Raw genomic sequence first — 20,226 nt, 5'->3', positions numbered from 1 at the left:
CTCCTGGTTGTAAGGCGAGAGCTTCCGCCTCTAGGCCACAGCAATGCCTAGAGTGTGGAATTCATTTCCCATAATCCCCTATTTGTGGATTGTGGATGATGTAGTCCAGGTTTGAGCAATGGACAGTGGAGGGGACACTGTGGCGGTCATTAAGGATGAAAAATGGTCAGAAGTCACTCTTCTCAGTACTGTTGTAACGGTTGCTAAATGAACTGTCATAGCTCAAGGACTCCCTGCATGTAAGATTCTTCTCTAAGTAGAACCCATGACTCAGACAAATGAGTGGGTTCAAGGAGAGGCTGAAGATTCCTTAATCTAGCCTAGTAGGGGGTCGGATTAGATGACCTCTAAGTTCCCTTCTACTTAGAATAGAATAGAATAGAATATAGAGTAGAGTAGAAATAAAATAGAATAGAATATAGACTAGACTAGACTAGACTAGAATAGAATAGAATAGAATAGAATAGAATTATTTTATTGGCCAAGTGTGATTGCACACACAAGGAATTTGCCTTTGGTGCAGATGCTCTCAGTGGACATAAAAGAAAAGGTATATTAGAATAGAATAGAATAACTATAGAGTAGAATAGAGTAGAAATAAAATAGAATAAAATATAGAGCAGAGCAGAGCAGAACAGAACAGAACAGAATAGAATTCTTTATTGACCAAGTGTGATTGGACCCACAAGGAATTTGTCTTTGGTGCAGATGCTCTCAGTGCACATAAAAGAAAAAGAGGCATTTGTCAAGAATCATGAGGCACAACACTTAATGATTTTCATAGAGGTCAAATAAGCAATGAGGAGACAATCAATATTAATAAAAATCTTAAGGATACAAGCAACAAGTTACAGTCATAAATGGGAGGAGATGGGTGAGAGGAATGATGAGAAAAAATCAGTAGTAATAGTAGTGCAGACTTAAATAGTTTGAGGGTGTTGAGGGAATTATTTGTTTACCAGATTGATGGCGTTCAGGAAAAAAACCATTCTTGGGTCTAGTTGTCTTGGTGTGCAGGGCTCTGTAGGGACGTCTTGAGGGAAGGAGTTGAAACAGTTTATGTCCTGGATGTGAGGGGTCAGTAAACATTCTTACTCCTCTGAGCAGAATTTGTGACTCAGACAGATGAGTAGGGTCAAGGAGAAGTAGAACAGCTGTTAATCTGGGAAGCTTTGGCTTGGCTCCCTGCCTCCAGGAGGGGCTTAGACCAGCTGGAGCAGATGATTTTATGGGCTATGCATAGGTCCTGTTTAAGGTGACGTTGCTGCAGTGGGGTTTGGCTCTTTCTTTCTTTCTTTCTTTCTTTCTTTCTTTCTTTCTTTCTTTCTTTTCCTTCCTTCCTTCCTTCTTTCCTTTCTTTCTTTCCTTCCTTCCTTCTTTCCTTTCTTTCTTTCCTTCGTTCCTTTCTTTCTTTCCTTCCTTCCTTCCTTCCTTTCTTTCTTTCTTTCTTTCTTTCTTTCTTTCTTTCTTTCAGTTGAAAGGGACCTTGCAGGTCATCAAGTCCAACCCCCTGCTTAAGCAGGAAATCCTACAGCACCAAATGACAGTCCAGTCTTCTCTTGAAAAAGTCCAAAGCTGGGGAGTTCACAACCTCCGCTCCGCTGGCAGGCTGTTCCACTGGTTGACCGCTCTGACCGTCAGGAAGTTCTTCCTTATTTCTAGGTTGAATCTCTCCTTGGTCAGTTTCCATCCGTTGTTCCTTGTCCGGCCCTCTGTTGCCCTGGAAAACAGCGTGACCCCTCCTCTCTGCGGCAGTACCTGTAGGCTGCTATCATGTCCCCCCTGGACCTTCTTTTCTCTAGGCTGTCCATGCCCAGTTCCCACAGTCTCTCTTCGTATGTCTTAGTTTCCAATCCCTTAATCATTTTGGTTGCTCTTTTCTGCACCTTCTCCAGAGTTTTTATGTCTCTTTTGAAGTGGGGTGACCAGAACTGGATGCAGTACTCAAGGTGGGGTCTGACCAGGGCATAGTAGAGTGGTACTAATACCTCCCTGGTCTTGGAGTGTATCCCCCTGTTGATACAGCTTAGGGTTGTGTTGGCCTTTTTAGCCGCTGCTGCACATTGCTGGCTCATATTTAGTTGATTATCCACCAAGACTCCAAGATCCTTTTCACAATCACTACTGCATTGGCTGCTGATCAATTTCCGGTCACAATTCAAAGTGTGGATTATGACCTTTAAAGCCCTACATGGCATTGGACCAGAGTACCTCCGGAACCGCCTGCTACCTCACGAATCCCAGCGACCGATAAGGTCCCACAGAGTTGGCCTTCTCCAGGTCCCGTTGACTAAACAATGTCGTCTGGCGGGCCCCAGGGGAAGAGCCTTCTCTGTGGCGGCCCCGGCCCTCTGGAATCAACTCCCCCCGGAGATTAGAACTGCTCCCACCCTCCTTGTCTTTCGTAAATTGCTCAAGACCCATCTATACTGCCAGGCATGGGGGATTTGAGACATCTTTCCCCCAGGCTCCCTATAATTTATGTTTGGTACGTATGTGCTGCTTGGTTTTTTAATTATGATAGGGTTTTTAGTTATTTTTAATATTAGATTTGTGCCATTATAATATTGTTTTTATCATTGTTGTGAGCCACCCCGAGTCTTCGGAGAGGGGCGGCATACAAATCTAATAAATTGAATTGAATTGCTAAGGAGGGTTCCTCCCAGGAAAAGGACTTAGGTCACTTGAGATGAGTCTTCCAAAGTTTTTTACGGAGTGGGGGTTTTCTGTAAGATCTTGTTTATTCAGCTTTTATTGGGTGTTCTGATTCTTTTTGCCAATGTGTAGTAGGACAGAGCATTTGTTGGTTGAGATTGGAGTTGCCAGATGTTTGACCATTCATGTCAAGGTCCTCTTGGAACACGATGGATGAACTTCATCATCCGACCAGCTGACCTCTAGGACACCTCCCAGTCTTAGGGATCTTACTCATCTGAGCAGAATCTGTGAATCAGACAGATGGGTGGGTTCAAGGAGAGGCTGAGCAGCCCGTCTGGGACATTTTGGCTTGGGTTCCTGCCCTACTCCTAGACAGAATGACTTCCGAAGTCTCTTCCGGTGTTAATTATTATCCTTACTCATCTATAACCCTATGTCTTAAAAGACAGGAGGGAGGAAGAGAGAAAAGAGAGAGAGAGAATGAGAAAGGAGAGAGAGAGAGAAAGAGAAAGATAGAGGAAGGAAGAGAGAGAGAGGAAGGAAGACAGGGGGGGAAAGGGAGAGAGAAAGGAAGTGAGAGAGAGAAAGAGAGGAAAGAAGAGAGGGGGAAAGGAAGAGAGAGAAAAAGAGAAAGATAGATAGAGAGAAAAAGAAAGAGAGAACAGAAAAGAAAGAGAAAGAAAGAGAGAAAGAAATAAAGAGAGAGGGGGAAGGCGAGAAAATGAGAGAAAGAAAGAGCACAGAAAAGAAAGAAAGAGAGAGAGAAAAAGAAAGAAAGAGAGAACAGAAAAGAGAAAGAGAGGGGGCGAGAGAGAGAGTATAGAAAAGAGAGAAAGAAATAGAGGAAGAAATAGAGGAAGAGAGGAAGAGAGAAAGAGAGAGAAAGAAAACAGAAAGAAATAGAGAGTGAGAAAGAAAAGAGAGAATGAGAAAATGTGTGGGTGAGAGAGAGAGAGAGAGATTATAAAAATGGCAAAACCTCCCTGCTGCCGCAGAGAAGGAGCATGGCGTGGGGGGGGGGGGGGGTTGTCTTCAGACCTCAACAGTCCCACCGGGTGGCAAAAACGTTTCCTTCAGTTGTGTTGCCAAAGGAGGGTGAGGAGGTGACTCCAGAAAAGCGGCGGGATGGGAGGGGGAGAAGAGGGGAGGTCTGGAGCTGCCAGGGGAGGGGCTGGAGGGGCGTCTAAGGCCCCACAGCCGATTCGGAGGCTACGGCCAAAGAGCCAATGGGTTTGTGCTCCTTGGCCACACAAGGACATTCTTGGCTGGGACCAAAGCTTGTGTCCTCCCCCCCCCCCAGGAACCGTTGTGGTCCTACAAGGAGGACTGGGCTGTGCAACCTCAGGAGCCTCCCGTGGTTATCCAGGGAAGCTGGCACTGTGACCAGTTATGGGTTGCTGCCCAGTACATGCCACACTGTGTACTGGAGCATCGTGCACAGCTCTGAGTGACAGGCAACCGTTCATCGTATGTTTTAGCCTCCAGTCCCCCATAGAAACAGAGAAACAGAGAAGATGGACTGCAGAAAAAGACCTCCTGGTCCTTACACTATTTCCTATATTTTATCTTAGGATGAATATATGTTTATCCCAGGCATGTTTCAATTCAGTTCCTGTGGATTTACCAACCACGTCTGCTGGAAGTTTGTTCCAAGCATTTACTAGTCAGTGAAATAATATTTTCTCACTTTAACCCAACTAACCTCAGATTGTGTCCCCTTGTTCTTGTGTTCACTTTCCTATTAAAAAGACTTAAACCCTCCTGAACCTTATTTAACCCTTTAACCTATTTAAATGTTTCAATCATGTCCCCCCTTTTCCTTCTGTCCTCCAGACTAGACAGATTGAGTCCATGAAGTCTTTCCTGATATGTTTTATGCTTAAGACCATTTTTGTAGCCCGTCTTTGGACTGTTCAATTTTGTCAATATCTTTTTGTAGGTGAGGTCTCCAGAACTGGACACAGGATTATTCCAAATGGGGTCTCACCAGCGCTCTATACAGCGGGATCACAATCTCCCTCTTCCTGCTTGTTATACCTCTAGCTATGCAGCCAAGCATTCTACTTGCTTTCCTTGGCCAACTCCTATGATTCATACTTATGACGGTTTCAGAGTCCCGATGTCATGTGATCCCCTTTTGCAAGCTTCCTCGCCAGTAGCGGCCAATGGGAGGAGCCAGATTCACTGAACGACCATGTTACTCAAGTTAACAACCCCAGAGGTCTGTTTAACAACCGTGGGAAGAAAACCATGCTTATACTATGGAGCAAAAGTCGCTTAACAAATATTTCAGCGACAGAAATTCTGGGCTCAATTGTTAGTCATAAGTCGGGGAGTACACCTTTATGCTGGAACCCCCTCGCCTTATCCGTCTTCCACGATCCATTGGGTGTAAAATTACGAACGACACATCGCCTTATAAAAGTCCTCTTTCAAATTATAATTCAGCGCAAATTTCAGTCCTCCGCTCCCCATATTCTCTTCTTGATCGAGCATAAGGTTACATCCAATTTAATATATATATATATATCTCCATTTAATCAAATGATCTTTAATGTGCTCCACTCCTGTATTCCTTTCTCAACAGTCATCGATACATCTCAGCGATCACAAAACCTCCATCCCTAGTACATAAATCCCATTCAAAGTCACTTTCCTCTTTCATAAAAACTACAATTCTTCTTCTCCCACGGTTTAAACCTGTCAACTTGAATAAGGCAAATGCAGGGAACAGACTCGGCCTTCTCTTTTTGAGTTCTTTGCTAGTTTTTAAATGGGTTAAAAATTAATTCATTGTTTGGCTAGGCTGCAGAAAAGAAGGGTGTGGGCAGCGTGGGAACATGATACCCCTATTGCAGTATAGCTTTTACAGCCCCCTCTAAGTGGTCTAAACAATCAGCCTCTGGCCCCCAACAATCGGGGTCCTCATTTGACCCACCTCGGAAGGAAGGAAAAAGGGAGGAAAGGAAGGAAGGAAGGAAGGAAGGAAGGGCATTTAGACTTACATAGTGCTTCATAGTGCTTTTACAGCCCTCTCTAAGCACTTTAGAGAATCAGCTTCTTGCTCAAAGCAATGGAAACTGCAGTTTAATGTTTCCAAATGTAAAATAATGCACTTGGGGAAAAGGAATCCTCAATCTGAGTATTGCATTGGCAGTTCTGTGTTAGCAAAAACTCCAGAAGAGAAGGATTTAGGGGTCGTGATTTCTGACAGTCTCAAAATGGGTGAGCAGTGCAGTCAGGTGGTAGGAAAAGCAAGTAGGATGCTTGGCTGCATAGCTAGAGGTATAACAAGCAGGAAGAGGGAGATTGTGATCCCCTTATATAGAGCGCTGGTGAGACCACATTTGGAATACTGTGTTCAGTTCTGGAGACCTCACCTACAAAAAGATATTGAAACAATTGGATGGGTCCAAAGAAGGGCTACAAGAATGGTGGAAGGTCTTAAGCATAAAACGTATCAGGAAAGACTTCATGAACTCAATCTGTATAGTCTGGAGGACAGAAGGGAAAGGGGGGACATGATCGAAACATTTAAATATGTTAAAGGATTAAATAAGGTTCAGGAGGGAAGTGTTTTTAATAGGAAAGTGAACACAAGAACAAGGGGACATAAAGTTAGTTGGGGGAAAGATCAAAAGCAACGTGAGAAAATATGATTTTACTGAAAGAGTAGTAGATCCTTGGGACAAACTTCCAGCAGACGTGGTTGGTAAATCCACAGTAACTGATTTTAAACATGCCTGGGATAAACATATATCCATTGTAAAATAAAATACAGGAAAGAGTATAAGGGCAGACTAGATGGACCATGGGGTCTTTTTCTGCCGTCAGTCTTCTATGTTTCTATGTTTCTACAGTCGGGGTCCTCATTTGACCCACCTTGGAAGGAGAGAAGGCTGAGTCAACCTTGAGCTGGTGGAGAGATTTGAACTGCTGAACTACAGCTAGCAGTTAGCTGATGAAGCCTGCAGGGCTGCTGGGAAAAAGTCTTACATATATAAAGAATATATTGTTGATTAAAGTGTATAATTACGTATTTACTGTAACAATGTAATATTTGAAGGTATGTGGATTTAGGTACGGATTGAAAAAAATAAAAAAACCTTTTGTCAAAAAAAAAAGTTGCTCAAGGCTCCCTCTTTTTTTAAATTGCAAGGGAAGGGAAGATAATATCCTGCAGGAAAAAACAAATGAAATTTGGTTTTTCTTCTGGGTTCTCACAGATCTTCAGTTGGAGACCTGGGACCTGAAATGTGAGGTGAACAACCAGGAGCACAAGACCTCCGAAATGGGCTCCGAGAAGCTCATCGTTCGCCGAGGACAACCGTTCAAGATCACATTGAACTTCTCGGGCCGAGCGTACGAAGAAGGCGTGGATAAGCTCACCTTTGTCACCGAGACAGGTAAGCAGAGGGCCTTGGTTGCCCTTGGAGAGTGTGGGGGGAGGGGAAAACCTTCTATGAACTGGGATAGAGCCCAAGATTGACGAATGTTAATAATAGTAAATGCTAAGCGCCTGAAAATTAATTGAGCTTGGAAATGTTGAATGAAATTATACAAAAGTATATGAATTGATGCATTGGTGTTCAGATAGATTTTCATAGTATTACTAGATTACTATAATACTATGATAAATATTTAAGAAATGAAGATTTTAAAGCATGGATTCATTAATAGTTGTGTTTTTGGTTTTGCTGGTTATTTTAGTTTCAATAGTAATAGATTTTGGTTTTGTTTTATTGTTAATTTCTTAGAAAAAGAAGGGATTTTTCCCTATTTATTTATTTATTTATTGTTTGTTTGTTTGTTTATTTATTCATTCATTCCTTTGTTTGTTTGTTTATGTATTTATGTATTTATGTATTTATTTGTTTATTTATTTGTTTGTTTGTTTATAGTTCTATGCCACCCAGTCCCAAAGGGACTGCCACTCAGACACTATAATTTTCCACCCACACCGAAAAAAAATTAGAGGGAACATTGTCCCAAGTCCCATCATCCACCAGTAGGAAGTAAAATCCTCTGGTTCAGATTCAAGCTGGGAGAAAACTAATGGCAACAACATTGAAGGCCGATTGGAAAGAAGGTTTAATGAGGAAGCAGAACCATCATGCGGTTCTGGGGCAGCTGAGCAAATGCTTGAATGAGTGGATGGATCTTTATAGTTTTCTGGGAATTTGAAGTTCTGGGGATTGTGCAATGAGGAGGCTTTTGTGTCTTATGCTAAAAGGTTGTGGGTTAATCCTATTATGTCCTCAAAGCTCAGGTCCTCTCCTTCCTAATCCCATCACCCTAGTGCTGAAGGTGATTAGAGGACCGGTGGCTAAAATAGATGGAGAAAGTTGGCAGAAATTGTCTCGTTTAAGAGGGGAAAAGACTAGCAGTGACACAATAGCAATTCTCCAATATCTGGGGGGCTGCCCCACAGAAGAGGGGGTCCACCTTTTCTCCAAAGCCCCCGACCGCAGGACAAGAAGCAATGGATGGAAACTAACCTAGGAGAGAAGCAACATGGAAATAAGTTCCTGGAAGTTGGAACAATTAATCAGCGGAATGACTTTTCTCCAGAGGTTGTGGATGCTCCATCACTGGAGGTTTTCAATAAGATATTGGACATTCCTTTGTTCAGGGGAGGATACAGGAGCAGAGGGTTGGACTAGAAAAACTCCAAGGTCCCTTTCAACTCGAGTATTCTGTTAAATAAATAAATGAAATTCACTTTTAGAGGATACCTCCATGGCGAACAGCCTGAACTCCTCTGAAGCTTTGCTGGGTGTTCCCATCCTGAACCCCCACATTTTTCAGTGGGGTGGGGAGGGAGGAGGAAAGCTGTTGAGTGCGGGGTGGGGGCAGCACGTGGTCCTTGGCCCAGGTTTTATCTCTTCCATCCAGGCAGCCTGGAGGCAGAGAAGGCTTCAAGGCAGGGGAAACAAAGGCAGGAAGTTCTTCCCCACAACAGTTGCTGTGTTGTGCCCCCAAAGAAAGCGGCCAGGGAGGACCTCCTCCTCCTTTTGCTGTCTCCCTCCTCCTTCCTTCTCCTTCTCTTTCTCCTCCTCCTTCCCCTTCTCTTCCTCTGATCTCCATCTTCCTTCCTTCTCTTTTCTCCTTTAATTCTCCTCCTTCTCTTGTCTCCATCTTCCATCCTTCTCCTTCTGCTCTCTCCATCCCCCTTCCTTCTCCTTCCTGTTTCCTCCTTCCATTTTCCATCCTTCTCCTTCTCCTTTAATTCTCCTCCTTCTCTTGTCTCCATCTTCCACCCTTCTCCTTCTGCTCTCTCCATCCCCCTTCCTTCTCCTTCCTGTTTCCTCCTTCCATTTTCCATCCTTCTCCTTCTCCTTTAATTCTCCTCCTTCTCTTGTCTCCATCTTCCATCTTCCTTCCTTCTCCTTCTGCTCTCTCCACCCCCCTTCCTTCTCCTTCCTGTTTCCTCCTTCCATTTTCCATCCTTCTGCTGTCTCCATGTTCCTTCCTTCTTCTGCTTCTGCTGTCTCCATCCTCTTTCCTTCTCTTTCTTCTTTTCCTCCTTGTCTCCATCTTCCCATCTTTGAACGGGTCCAAAGATGGGCTACAAAAATGGTGGAAGGTCTGAAGCATGAAACTTATCAGGAAAGACTTCATGAACTCAATTTGTATAGTCTGGAGGACAGAAGGGAAAGGGGGGACGTGATAGAAACATTTAAATGTAAAGGAAATAGTATAAGGGCAGACTAGATGGACCTTGGGGTCTTTTTCTGCGGTCAATCTTCTATGTTTCTATGTTTCCTTCCTTCTCCTCCTTCTCCTGTCTTCCTCCCTTCTCCTTCCTCCTTCCATTTTCCCTCCTTCTCCTCTCTCTATCTTCCTTCCTTCCTCCTCCTCCTCCTCCTCCTAGTTCCCTTCCACCTCTGTTAGTCTGCATGTCTGCATCTCTTCTCTGCCTGACTGGGTAGACCCAAGGTTTCAATCTGATGGCAAAATGGCCTTCGGTGTCTCTTGTAAATCTGTTTCCACCCAGAACGTGGCCTTGAACGATTTCTCAAGAGCTTGAGGAGTTCCCACTTTGAAGGCACCGCCAAGGATGTCTGCATTGGGAGGGGAGTTACAAAAAAACAATAATAATAATAATAATAAAGGCCAGAAAATCAGCAATGCAGCAACCAGCAGCAGAGCATAGAATAACAGCATAGGAAGGGACCTTGGAGGTCTTCTAGTCCAACCCCCTGCTATTCCATTTCAGACAAATGAATCTCTTCCAGTGTTGGAGTATTCACAATTTCTGGAGGCAAGCTGTTCCACTGGTTAATTGTTCTCACTGTCAGGAAATTCCTTCTGGGTTCTAAGTTACTTCTCTCCTTGTTTAATTTTAATCTCCTTCTTTCTGGCAACCCCAGAGATATTGGAAGGCTGCTATCACGTCTCCCCTGGTCCTTCTTTTCATTAAACAAGACAGATCAGTTCCTGCAACACTTCATTATATGTTATATCTATATTATTTTTAGGGATATTTTCTTCTTCTTCTTCTTTTTTAAAATAGGGCAAAGATTTTGTTCCAAAGTTCCTTTTTTTCCAAAAGAAATTGAACATTTTGGGGGTGTTTTTTTCTTCTTTGAAAACATTTCTCTTCTCATTCAAGGAACTTCTTCAGAACCGAGGAAACCTCTTATATGAGAAGGGAAATGTTTTCGAAGAAAACATCAAGAAAGTCCATATGCCTTTTGGGGAAAAATACCTTTATGATGAGTGGACTTCAACTCCAAAAATGCTGGAGAATTCTGGGAATTGAAGTCTGCCCATTTTAACTGGCTGGGGATTCTGGGAATTGAAGTCCGCCCAGTTTAACTGGCTGGGGATTCTGGGAATTGAAGTCCACCCTTTCTGAGAAACGAAGCTCTACAGAAATTGATTTTTAATCAAAACGTTTTTTAAAAGGAAAGTCGAGAAGGCAACCCCTCCCAAAGGAATGGTGGCATTGAGAACAGAGTTCTCCCCAGATATTTACAGAGCCCGGTGGACTTAATAGGATGCAACTGATGGAAGGACAGAGATTTGGCTTGTGGGGCAGAGAAGGACCCCTTCTTGGCCAGATGTGACTGTGTTGCCAACCTTCTCCTCCTCCGTCCCTCCATCCCAGCAAGAGTGGCAGCTCCTGGATCTGGATGAAAGGGGTCTCTGTCTTTCGAGTCGGGGGTCCTGGCAAACAAACCAGAAGGAGGGTCTGTCCTGCACACTCCCCCCACCCTACCCACAACTGCCCATCTCTCCCGGCCTCTCAGCACAAAGAGCCGGTGTGTTGCTGGCAAGGGAGAAGAGGCTGGGCTGGGCGGTTGGCAGTTGGCAGACCCCTCCCAGGAATTAACACCTCTCCCCTCCCCTCCCTCCGCCTCCCTTGCAAGAATGAATGGGCCACTGTCTGAAGGGGAAGGAACAGGCTATTCCTGTAGTGTAGCTCGTCCAGTTCCCCTGGGATTAATCTTAGCCTCCCCAGCCAAGCAGGGTATCAAGCTGCTGCAGAAGGTGGTGATAAATCAACTGGAACTTTGACATTTCAACCTGGATCTGAGTTTCCCACTCAGAGGAAGGAAGGAAGGAAGGAAGGAAGGAAGGAAAGAAAGAAGGAAAGAAGGAAGGAAGGAAAGAAAGAAGGAAAGGAAGAAGAAAGGAAGGAAGGAAAGAAAGAAAGAAGGAAAGAAAGAAAAAAGGAAGGAAAGAATGAAAGAAGGAAAGAAAGAAGGAAGGAAAGAAAGAAAGAAGGAAAGAAAGAAGAAAGGAAGGAAGGAAGGAAGGAAGTTGGTGATAAATCAACTGGAACCTTGACATTTTAACCTGAATCTTAGTTTCCCATACAGTGGAAGGAAGGGAGGGAGGGAGGGAGGGAGGAAGTTGTTAAGCTGGTGCAGAAGTTGGTGATGAATCAACAGCTTGCCACACTATCTGGAGAAGGCCTATCTGGAGAACTTGGAGGCATGATTTTCATGAGAGAACAGATGCAGCCACAAAGCCTCCTTTCGAGGGGTTCAAGGCCATCCTATGCCCACCCAACTGGGCAGAAGCGGAAGGAGGACCGGCCACACTGGTACAATCTGAATGGGCAATGTGACAAGTTTGTGGGTGAGGGGACAAGGGAGGTGAACTTTCAACTGGGGGACCTCTCCCGATTCCTAAGAGGTCAGCAAGGTGCACCAGAGTGCCTTCCGTCCCCTGTCCTCGTGTTCCTCTCTTGTTAGTACCCATCTCATGTTTACAAACAGTGTTATTTCTTATACTACCCATACGTACTTAACAAATAAAGAAATAAATAAACTCACCTGTGCCTTTCTTCTCTCTCTCTCTCTCTTCCCCTCCATCCCTCCTTCTCTTCTCTCCTTCTATCCCTTCCTTCCTCCATTTGCCTTCTTTCCCTCAATTCCTCCTTCCCTCCCTTCCTTTTTCCCTCCCTCCCTCCATCAATCCCTTCCTGCCTGCCTGCTTCCCTCAATCCTTCCCTGCATCACTGCCTTCTTTCCTTCCTTCTTTCCTTTCTCTCTCCCTCTTTCCCTCCATTAATCTCTTCCTTCCCCCTTCCTTCCCTCCTTCCCTCCCTGCCTTCTTTCCTCCCTACCTCCCTCCCTTCCTTCTTGCTCCTTTCCTTCCTCCCTCCCTCGCTCCTTTCCTTCTTTTCCTCCCTCCCGCAGGCCCTTGCCCCATCGAGTCCTCCGGGACCCGCTCCCCCTTCCCGCTCTCCTGCTCCCTGGAGGGCTCGGCCTGGAGTTCGGCAGTGGAGCAGCAGGATGGGCTCTCTCTCTTGGTGGCCATCTCCTCCCCTCCGGACACCCGCATCGGCCGCTACCGCCTGGTGCTGGACGCCTCCACCCAGGCCCAGGGCTCCAGCTTCCCCCTGGGCGAGTTCATGCTGCTCTTCAACCCCTGGTGCCCAGGTAAGTGCTCCTCCCTTCCAGGCCACTTTCTGCTAAGCAAGGTCGGGAGGGATCTGGGGGAGATCAGGAGAGATCTGGGGAGGATCTGGAGAGGTTTTCAGGAGATCTGGATAATTCTGGGGAGATCTAGAGAGATCTGGGGATATTTGGAGAGTTTGGAGAGAGACCGAGGAGATCTGGGAAGATCCGGGGAGATCTGGGGAGATCTGGAGAGATTTGCGGGAGATCTTAAGATATCTGGGGAGATCTGGGGGAGATCTGGAGAGGTTTGCAGGAGATCTGGAAAAGATTGGAGGAGATCTGGATAATTCTGGAGAGATTTAGAGGGATCTGGGGAGATTTGGAGAGTTTGGAGAGGGAAGAGTTTGGAGAATGTGGGGAGATCTGGGGAGATCCCATTCAGCAGGTTCTACCCAAATTCCTCCCACCTGATCATCCCTGCTTGGATGAGGTTCTTCAGGGATGCAGAATCTTTTGTGGGATCCGCCTTGGGGAAGGACGCCCACCCTATGCCGACTAGGAGTAACTTGCCTTCCAGGTTTCAGGGACGATGCTTCTAAGTTTTCGGAAACTTCAGATCGTGCAGAATGCAGCTGCGAGAGCTATCATGGGCTTCCCCAGATATGCCCATGTCACACCAACACTCCGCAGTCTGCATTGGTTGCCGGTCAGTTTCCGGTCACAATTCAAAGTGTTGGTTATGACCTATAAAGCCCTTCATGGCACCGGGCTAGGTTATCTCCGAGACCGCCTTCTGCCACACGAATCCCAGCGACCAATTAGGTCCCACAGAGTGGGCCTTTTCCAGGTCCCGTCAACTAAACAATGTCGTTTGGCGGGACCCAGGGGAAGAGCCTTCTCTGTGGCGGCCCCAGCCCTCTGGAACCAACTCCCCCCAGAGATTAGAATAGCCCCCACCCTCCTTGCCTTTCGTAAGCTTCTTAAAACCCACCTCTGTCGTCAGGCATGGGGGAACTGAGATATTCTTTCCCCCTCGGCTTCCACAATTTATGTATGGTACGTTTGTATGTATGATTGGTTTTAAAATAAGGGTTTTTAGCTTCTTTAGTATTGGATTGTCGTATGTTGTTTTTACCACTGTTGTTAGCCGCCCTGAGTCTACGGAAAGGGGCGGCATACAAATCCAATAAAACTAAACTAAAACTAAGTCCTTCCTGACATTCAGGAATAGGGGTCCTCAACCTATGACCACAAACATAAGAGCCTTACTGGTGTAGTGGTTAGAGTGCAGTCCTGCAAGCTACTTCTGCTGATCACCGGCTGCCAGCAATTTGGCAGATTGAATCTCACCACCGGCTCCAGGTTGACTCAGCCTTCCGTCCTTCTGAGAGGGGTCAAATGAGGACCCACATTGTTGGGGACAAGAGACTGACTCTGTAAATCGCTTAGAGGGGGCTGGAAAGGCACTAGGAAATGGTATATAAGTCTAAATGCTATTGCTATTCATCCTTCCTTCCTTCCTTCCTGTCCTTAGCCTGTGATCTCTGGACTGCAAAGCAAATTCTTCACCATTACTGGCCCATAAACAAATTCCATCATGTGATTTGGTTTCTCCTGGTATGGAAACTTGCCCGAGAAACTCAACTAATTGCTGTGTACTTTGGAAACCATGGTTAGATCAACAACCTCTTAGGACTCAGCCCTTGTGAACAGAAGGTGTGAGGTGTGCTAATTGCACTTTGGCAGTTCCAGGTGAAGACATCTCACATAACCCAAGAGGTTTTCCCAGAGGCCAGGAAGCCTTGGCTAAGTGGAAAGGATTAGAGCATTATCCAGGAGCTCTGTTGAAGCCGTCCGTCATCACCTTTGTGATTTTGATTTTTCTTACCTGTCTTTTATGGGAAGGCAACTCCAGAGAGATGCATCTTCCAAGAGCCCAAGTGGTGCAGTGGTTAGAGTGCAGCCCTGCAGGACAGCTCCTTCAGCTGACTGCTAGCTGTAGTTCAGCAGTTCAAATCTCACCACTGGCTGCAGGTGGACTCAGCCTTCCATCCTTCCCAGGTGGGTCAAATGAGGACCCAGATTGTTGGGGACAAGAGGCTGATTCTCTAAACCGCTTAGAGAAGGCTGTAAAAGCACAATAAAGCAGTATATAAGTCTAAATGCTATTCCTTGCTTCCTTGCTTCCTTTCCTTCCTTGCTTCCTCCCTTCCTTCCTTCCTTCCTTCCGCCCACCTAAGAGCCAGAGTGGCACAGTGGTAAGAGTGCAGCCCTGCAGGGCAGCTCCTTCAGCTAACTTCTAGCTGTGGTTCAGCAGTTCAAATCTCATCACTGGCTCAAGGTTGACTCAATCTTCCATCTTTCCAAGGTGGGTCAAATGAGAACCCAGATTGTTGGGGGCAAGAGGCTGATTCTGCACAAACTACATAGGATTAGGTGAACAACTCTTGAGGCCTTCTTGGCAGTGTTGTTGCAGTGGGCTTTGGCACTGCGGTCATTCGATAGGAGTATTCCAAGGTCTTTGACGGAGTGAGGGTCATCTGTAAGGTCTTGTCTATTCAGCCTGTATTTGGTGTTCTGATTCTTTTTGCCAATGTGTAGGACAGAGCATTTGTTGGTTGAGATTTGGAGTTGCCAGATGTTTGACCATTTGGTCACAAAGTCAAGGTCTTTTTGGAGAGTATCTATCTATGTATCTATCCATCTATCCATCTATCCATCTATCCATCTATCCATCTATCCATCTATCCATCTATCCATCTATCCATCTATCCATCTATCCATCTATCCATCTATCCATCTATCCATCTATCCATCTATCCATCTATCCATCTATCCATCTATCCATCTATCCATCTATCCATCTATCCATCTATCTATTTTGTCCAATGCACAATAATACACAATGAAGGTTAGAGAGGTTATACTCAAGTAAAATATATTAGACAAAGAATAGAAGTGAAAAATTAGGAATAGAAGCTATCAATTAGAGAATAGAATAGAATAGAATAGAATAGAGTTTTTATTGGCCAAGTGTGATTGGACACACAAGGAATTTGTCTTGGTGCATATGCTCTCAGTGTACATAAAAGAAAAAGATATATTTGTCCAGAATCATGGGGTACAACACTTACTGATTGTCATAGGGGTCAAATAAGCAATGAAGAAGCAATATTAATAAAAATCTTAGGATATAAACAACAAGTTACAGTCATACAGTCAACATGGGAGGAAATGGGTGATAGGGATGATGAGAAAAACTAGTAGAATAGAAGTGCAGATTTAGTAGAAAGTCTGACAGTGTTGAGGGAATTATTTGTTTAGTAGAGTGATGGTGTTCGGAAAAAAACTGTTCTTGTGTCTAGTTGTCTTGGTGTGCAGTGCTCTGTAGCCACGTTTTGAGGGTGGGAGTTGAAACAATTTGTGTCCAGGATGCGAGGGGTCAGTCAATATTTTCCCCGCCCTCTTTTTGACTCGTGCAGTATACAGGTCCTCAATGGAAGGCAGATTGGCAGCCATTGTTTGTTCTGCAGTTCCGATTCTCCTCTGAAGTCTGTGTCGGTCCTGTTGGGTTGCAGCACCAAACCAGACGGTTATAGAGGTGCAGATGACAGACTCAATGATTCCTCTGTAGAACTATATCAGCAGCTCCTTGGGGAATAGAAGGATATTATGAGAGTAGCTGTGTTACTGTTATTGGTGGTGTTACTATCAGAATAGATGAAAGTTCTGAGTTTCTGAATTTGGGTTAGAGTTTAGATTTTTGTCATTTTGAATTTGGTCGGCCTTTTTTTCAATGGCTCCTGATGTTCTTTCTCACTCAATCCCCAGAGGGAAAAGAATCGTGAAGAAACTTTTTGGAAGCAAAATCTAAAACGTTAGGCGAAAGGGACCGGTGTCCTTCCTCCAACCCCGGCTTCTCTTTCAACATAGCTTTGCGAAAGGGGACTTTTTCCCATGAATCATTTGCAGCAGCCAAGACCAAACATCGAAATAGCTCCGATATTGTGCCACCTTTCTTGCTGAGCAAACAAACTTTTCTCTCCGCATGTTGTTGGAATGTGCTGGCAGGCATAGGATAGACCGTCCCACCACGCCGTCCAATCAACAGCCTTTTGCTAAAAAAAGAAAACAAATAAGATTAAAATATCTTTTAAAAAAAGTTTTTAATTTTTTCCCTGCCTTCACAAAACAAATTCACGTGTTTATACCATCCAAAGTTACAGAAAACATACTTCAGCTAACTTCAGCTAACTGATGGCTGTAGTTCAGCAGTTTGAATGTCACCACCGGCTCAAGGTTGACTCAACCTTCCATCCTTCTGAGGTGGGTCAAATGAGGACCCAGATTGTGGGGGGCAAGAGGCTGACTCTGGAAACCGCTTAGAGAAGGCTGGAAAAGCACTAGGAAGTGGTATACAAGTCTAAATGCTATTCCTTCCTTCCCTTCCTTCTTTCCTTCCTTCTTCCCTTCCTTCCTTCCTTCCTTCCTTCCTTCCTTCCTTCCTTCCTTCCTTCCTAGGTGAGTCAAATGATTGAGCACCCAGATTGTTGGGGGCAAGTGACTGATTCTCTAAACCGCTTAGAGTGGGCTGTAAAAGCACTGTGAAGCAGTATATAGGTCTAAATGCTATGGCTATATTTCCTTCCTTCTTCCTTCCTTCCTTCCTTCCTTGGTGGGTCAAATGAGAACCCAGATTGTTGGGGGCAAGAGGCAGATTCTGTAAACTGCTTAGAGAGGGCTGTAAAAGCACTTTGAAGGGGTATATAAATCTAAGGGCTTGTGCTAGTGCTATATATATTTATTGCTATAAATACACATTATTATCATTTATTCAAGAGTCCCCTTCTTAATCCATTCTTTTCTTAACCTCTCCCAGTCTATTTCTTTTATCATTCTTTCTCAAGCTCCGCTCTTTCTTTCTTCAGCTCCTCCTCCTACCTATTAACTCCTTCCCTCCTCCTTCTCTTCCTCCCTTTTCTACTTTCTCTTCACCCTCTGAAAACATTTCCAGCATATTGCCCCTCTCAGATTTTCAGTCTGGGAAAATGAATTTAATCTTCCCTGTTGGGAGCACAGTTGAGGAGGCACTTAATGTTCACTCTGCAATTCACCCATTAATTAAAAGAAATCCAAAATTACTGGAGTCGGGAGTAGCCAAGGAGGGTCTGAAGTTTAATATGGATACGAAATGAGAGTTCAGCGCAAAAATACTAGACTGTAGGTAGGTCTCAATTTACAACGGTTCATTTCGTGAGTGGCCATCTTGACTTTTTTGACCTGCCCTGTGGACACCCCTGGGTCATATTTACCTTTTGGGGCTGGACTGAAGGGTATGAATTGTCCCCTTGTCCAAGGGTCCAAGGACAGCCAAAGTCTGACTGACTTTCCATGGAGAACCTCAAGGGATGATCTCAATCAACCTTGAAAACATAATAATGTTATTTTTCATACCGGGGAGTTTGAGAGGAGCCCCCTCTGTACATCAGCCAATGAGCCAACCAACCACACACAATTTTGCTTCAAGGGGATTACTAATAAACTAATCAATTCCCATTATCCTCACTTTCCTGAAGCTGCTGATAAGAGAAAATCTCTCTGTTTTGCCTGACAGCTAAGAACAAACAAGCTCTGTTTTCAGGAGAAGTCATCTATCTCCCTTCATTCGTTGCTTTAAGGTGGTTTCTCCAGGTTAGCCTTCCTCCCTGGGACGTCCCTGGGACGTGGGCTGGGTTCACAGTTCCCACGATCCTCACCCTGGGAGGAGAGGGGTGGCATACAAATCCAACTAAACTTGAAACTTGGATGGCCAGTGTTCTTGTTGTGGCCCATCGATATCCTACGCAGCTAATCATGGGTTCTGAGGATTGAGAGAAGGGTGTTCGTTTGTATCCTAGGCCTGTGTATTTGGCACTCGAATCTGATGGCAAGGCGGTCAGAGAGGATGTGGGGTCAGAGGCTGAAAGCCAACCAGGGCCTGTTGCACCTCCAGAGGTGCCCATGAGTGACTCTGGAGAAGAGGAGGAGCCTCTTCTTGATGCTAGGGTATGCAGAGTTGCCAGAAGGCATGAGTGGTTAAGCAAGAGGAGTCTCTAGAACAATTGGCCATGCCTTGTGGCTATATAAGGGTGAGCCTTGTGACCAGTCAGTGAGGAAGTCAACTTTCTAATGTGAGTGATGATTGATCAGATCTGGACTTTGGACTATTTAGTTCATTATGATGATTTACCAATCGAGACAAAGGGAAATTGTTGTCACGGGGCTTCCTGTCAACTCAAAGTGAGTCAGTGAAAATGAGAGTTGTGTGATCAAAGGAGAAATATAGATGAGCTTGATATCTGTTTTCGGACTGTAATTAGCTGGCACAGAGAAGACATTCCGTGCTTTGACACTGCGTTTTAAAACCTGTCTGCTTTATAAAATATTAGAAGTATGTTAGCATTCTACACCGGGCTTATTACCAATGTTAGAATACATAGAAAGATAAAAAACATAGAAGATTGACGGCAGAAAAAGACATCATGGTCTATCTAGTCTGCCTTTATACTATTTCCTGTATTTTATCTTGGCATGGAGATATGTTTATTGTTTTTCTGGAATGGCCCGCTCTGGCCGTGTGTCTTTGTGGCCCCCATTGTGGAGGAAACCACAGGTAGCTGCAGTTAAAACTGGAAGGGAATGGAATAGGAAGAGACAGAGTTAGAATAAAATATAGAACCATCATGGTGAACCCATGGCACGTATGTCACAGGTGGCATGAAGACCCATGTCAGAGGACTAGCTCTAAAAGATAATTATGCTTAGAGGTTCAGCCAAAGTTGAGGAGAGTTTTTTTAGGAAGTATGCAGGTCCAATCGATAGAGATGGTTTTAGGTTGTTTAATGTTTTTCTAACATTTTCCTCAGTAAAATCAATTTGTGTTAGATTGTTTGAGTTAGTTGAGATAACCCTAACCCCCAACATTTCTCCCTTAGACTATCCACGATTGACCTCTCCAGGTTCCTAAGAGGTCAGTAAGGGGCATACATAAGTGCACTAGTGTGCCTTTCGTCCCCTGTCCAATTGTCTCACCTTATCTCATATATCATATATCTTTTCTTCCTTTCATATATCTTCTCCTCTATTTTTATATCTTTTCTTCTATTCTTTTCATAGAAACATAGAAGTCTGACGGCAGAAAAAGACCTCCTGGTCCATCTAGTCTGTCCTTATACTATTTTCTGTATTTTATCTTAGGATGGATATATGTTTATCCCAGGCATGTTTAAATTCAGTTACTGTGGATTTATCTACCACGTCTGCTGGAAGTTTGTTCCAAGGATCTACTACTCTTTCAGTAAAATAATATTTTCTCATGTTGTTTTTGATCTTTCCCCCAACTAACTTCAGATTGTGTCCCCTTGTTCTTGTGTTCATTTTCCTATTAAAAACACTTCCCTCCTGGACCTTATTTAACCCTTTAATATATTTAAATGTTTCAATCATGTCCTCCCTCCACCAGACTATACAGATTGAGTTCATTAAGTCTTTCCTGATACGTTTTATGCTTAAGACCTTCCACCATTCTTGTAGCCCGTCTTTGGACCCGTTCAATTTTGTCGATATCTTTTTGTAGGTGAGGTCTCCAGAACTGAACACAGTAATCCAAATGTGGTCTCACCAGCATTCTATATAGCGGGATCATAATCTCCCTCTTCCTGCTTGTTATACC

At 44.5% G+C, this 20,226-nt stretch overlaps 1 protein-coding gene across 1 annotated transcript in view; it reads left to right on the top strand.

The window, feature by feature from the left end:
- The first annotated feature begins 6,888 nt into the window (after positions 1-6,888).
- TGM2 (transglutaminase 2) overlaps positions 6,889-20,226 on the top strand; it is a 53,564-nt gene continuing 40,226 nt past the window's right edge. Inside the window, exons 1-2 of the mRNA XM_070744335.1 lie at positions 6,889-7,064; positions 12,312-12,554. Coding sequence (XP_070600436.1) covers positions 6,950-7,064; positions 12,312-12,554 — 358 coding nt within the window. The 5' untranslated portion in view covers positions 6,889-6,949. The remainder of the gene's footprint in view (positions 7,065-12,311; positions 12,555-20,226) is intronic.

This window comes from Erythrolamprus reginae, chromosome 3, assembly GCF_031021105.1.
Source record: "Erythrolamprus reginae isolate rEryReg1 chromosome 3, rEryReg1.hap1, whole genome shotgun sequence".
NCBI lineage: Eukaryota > Metazoa > Chordata > Lepidosauria > Squamata > Dipsadidae > Erythrolamprus > Erythrolamprus reginae.
Note: the sequence above shows the minus strand (reverse complement) of the source record. Positions and strands in the feature narration are given on the sequence as shown.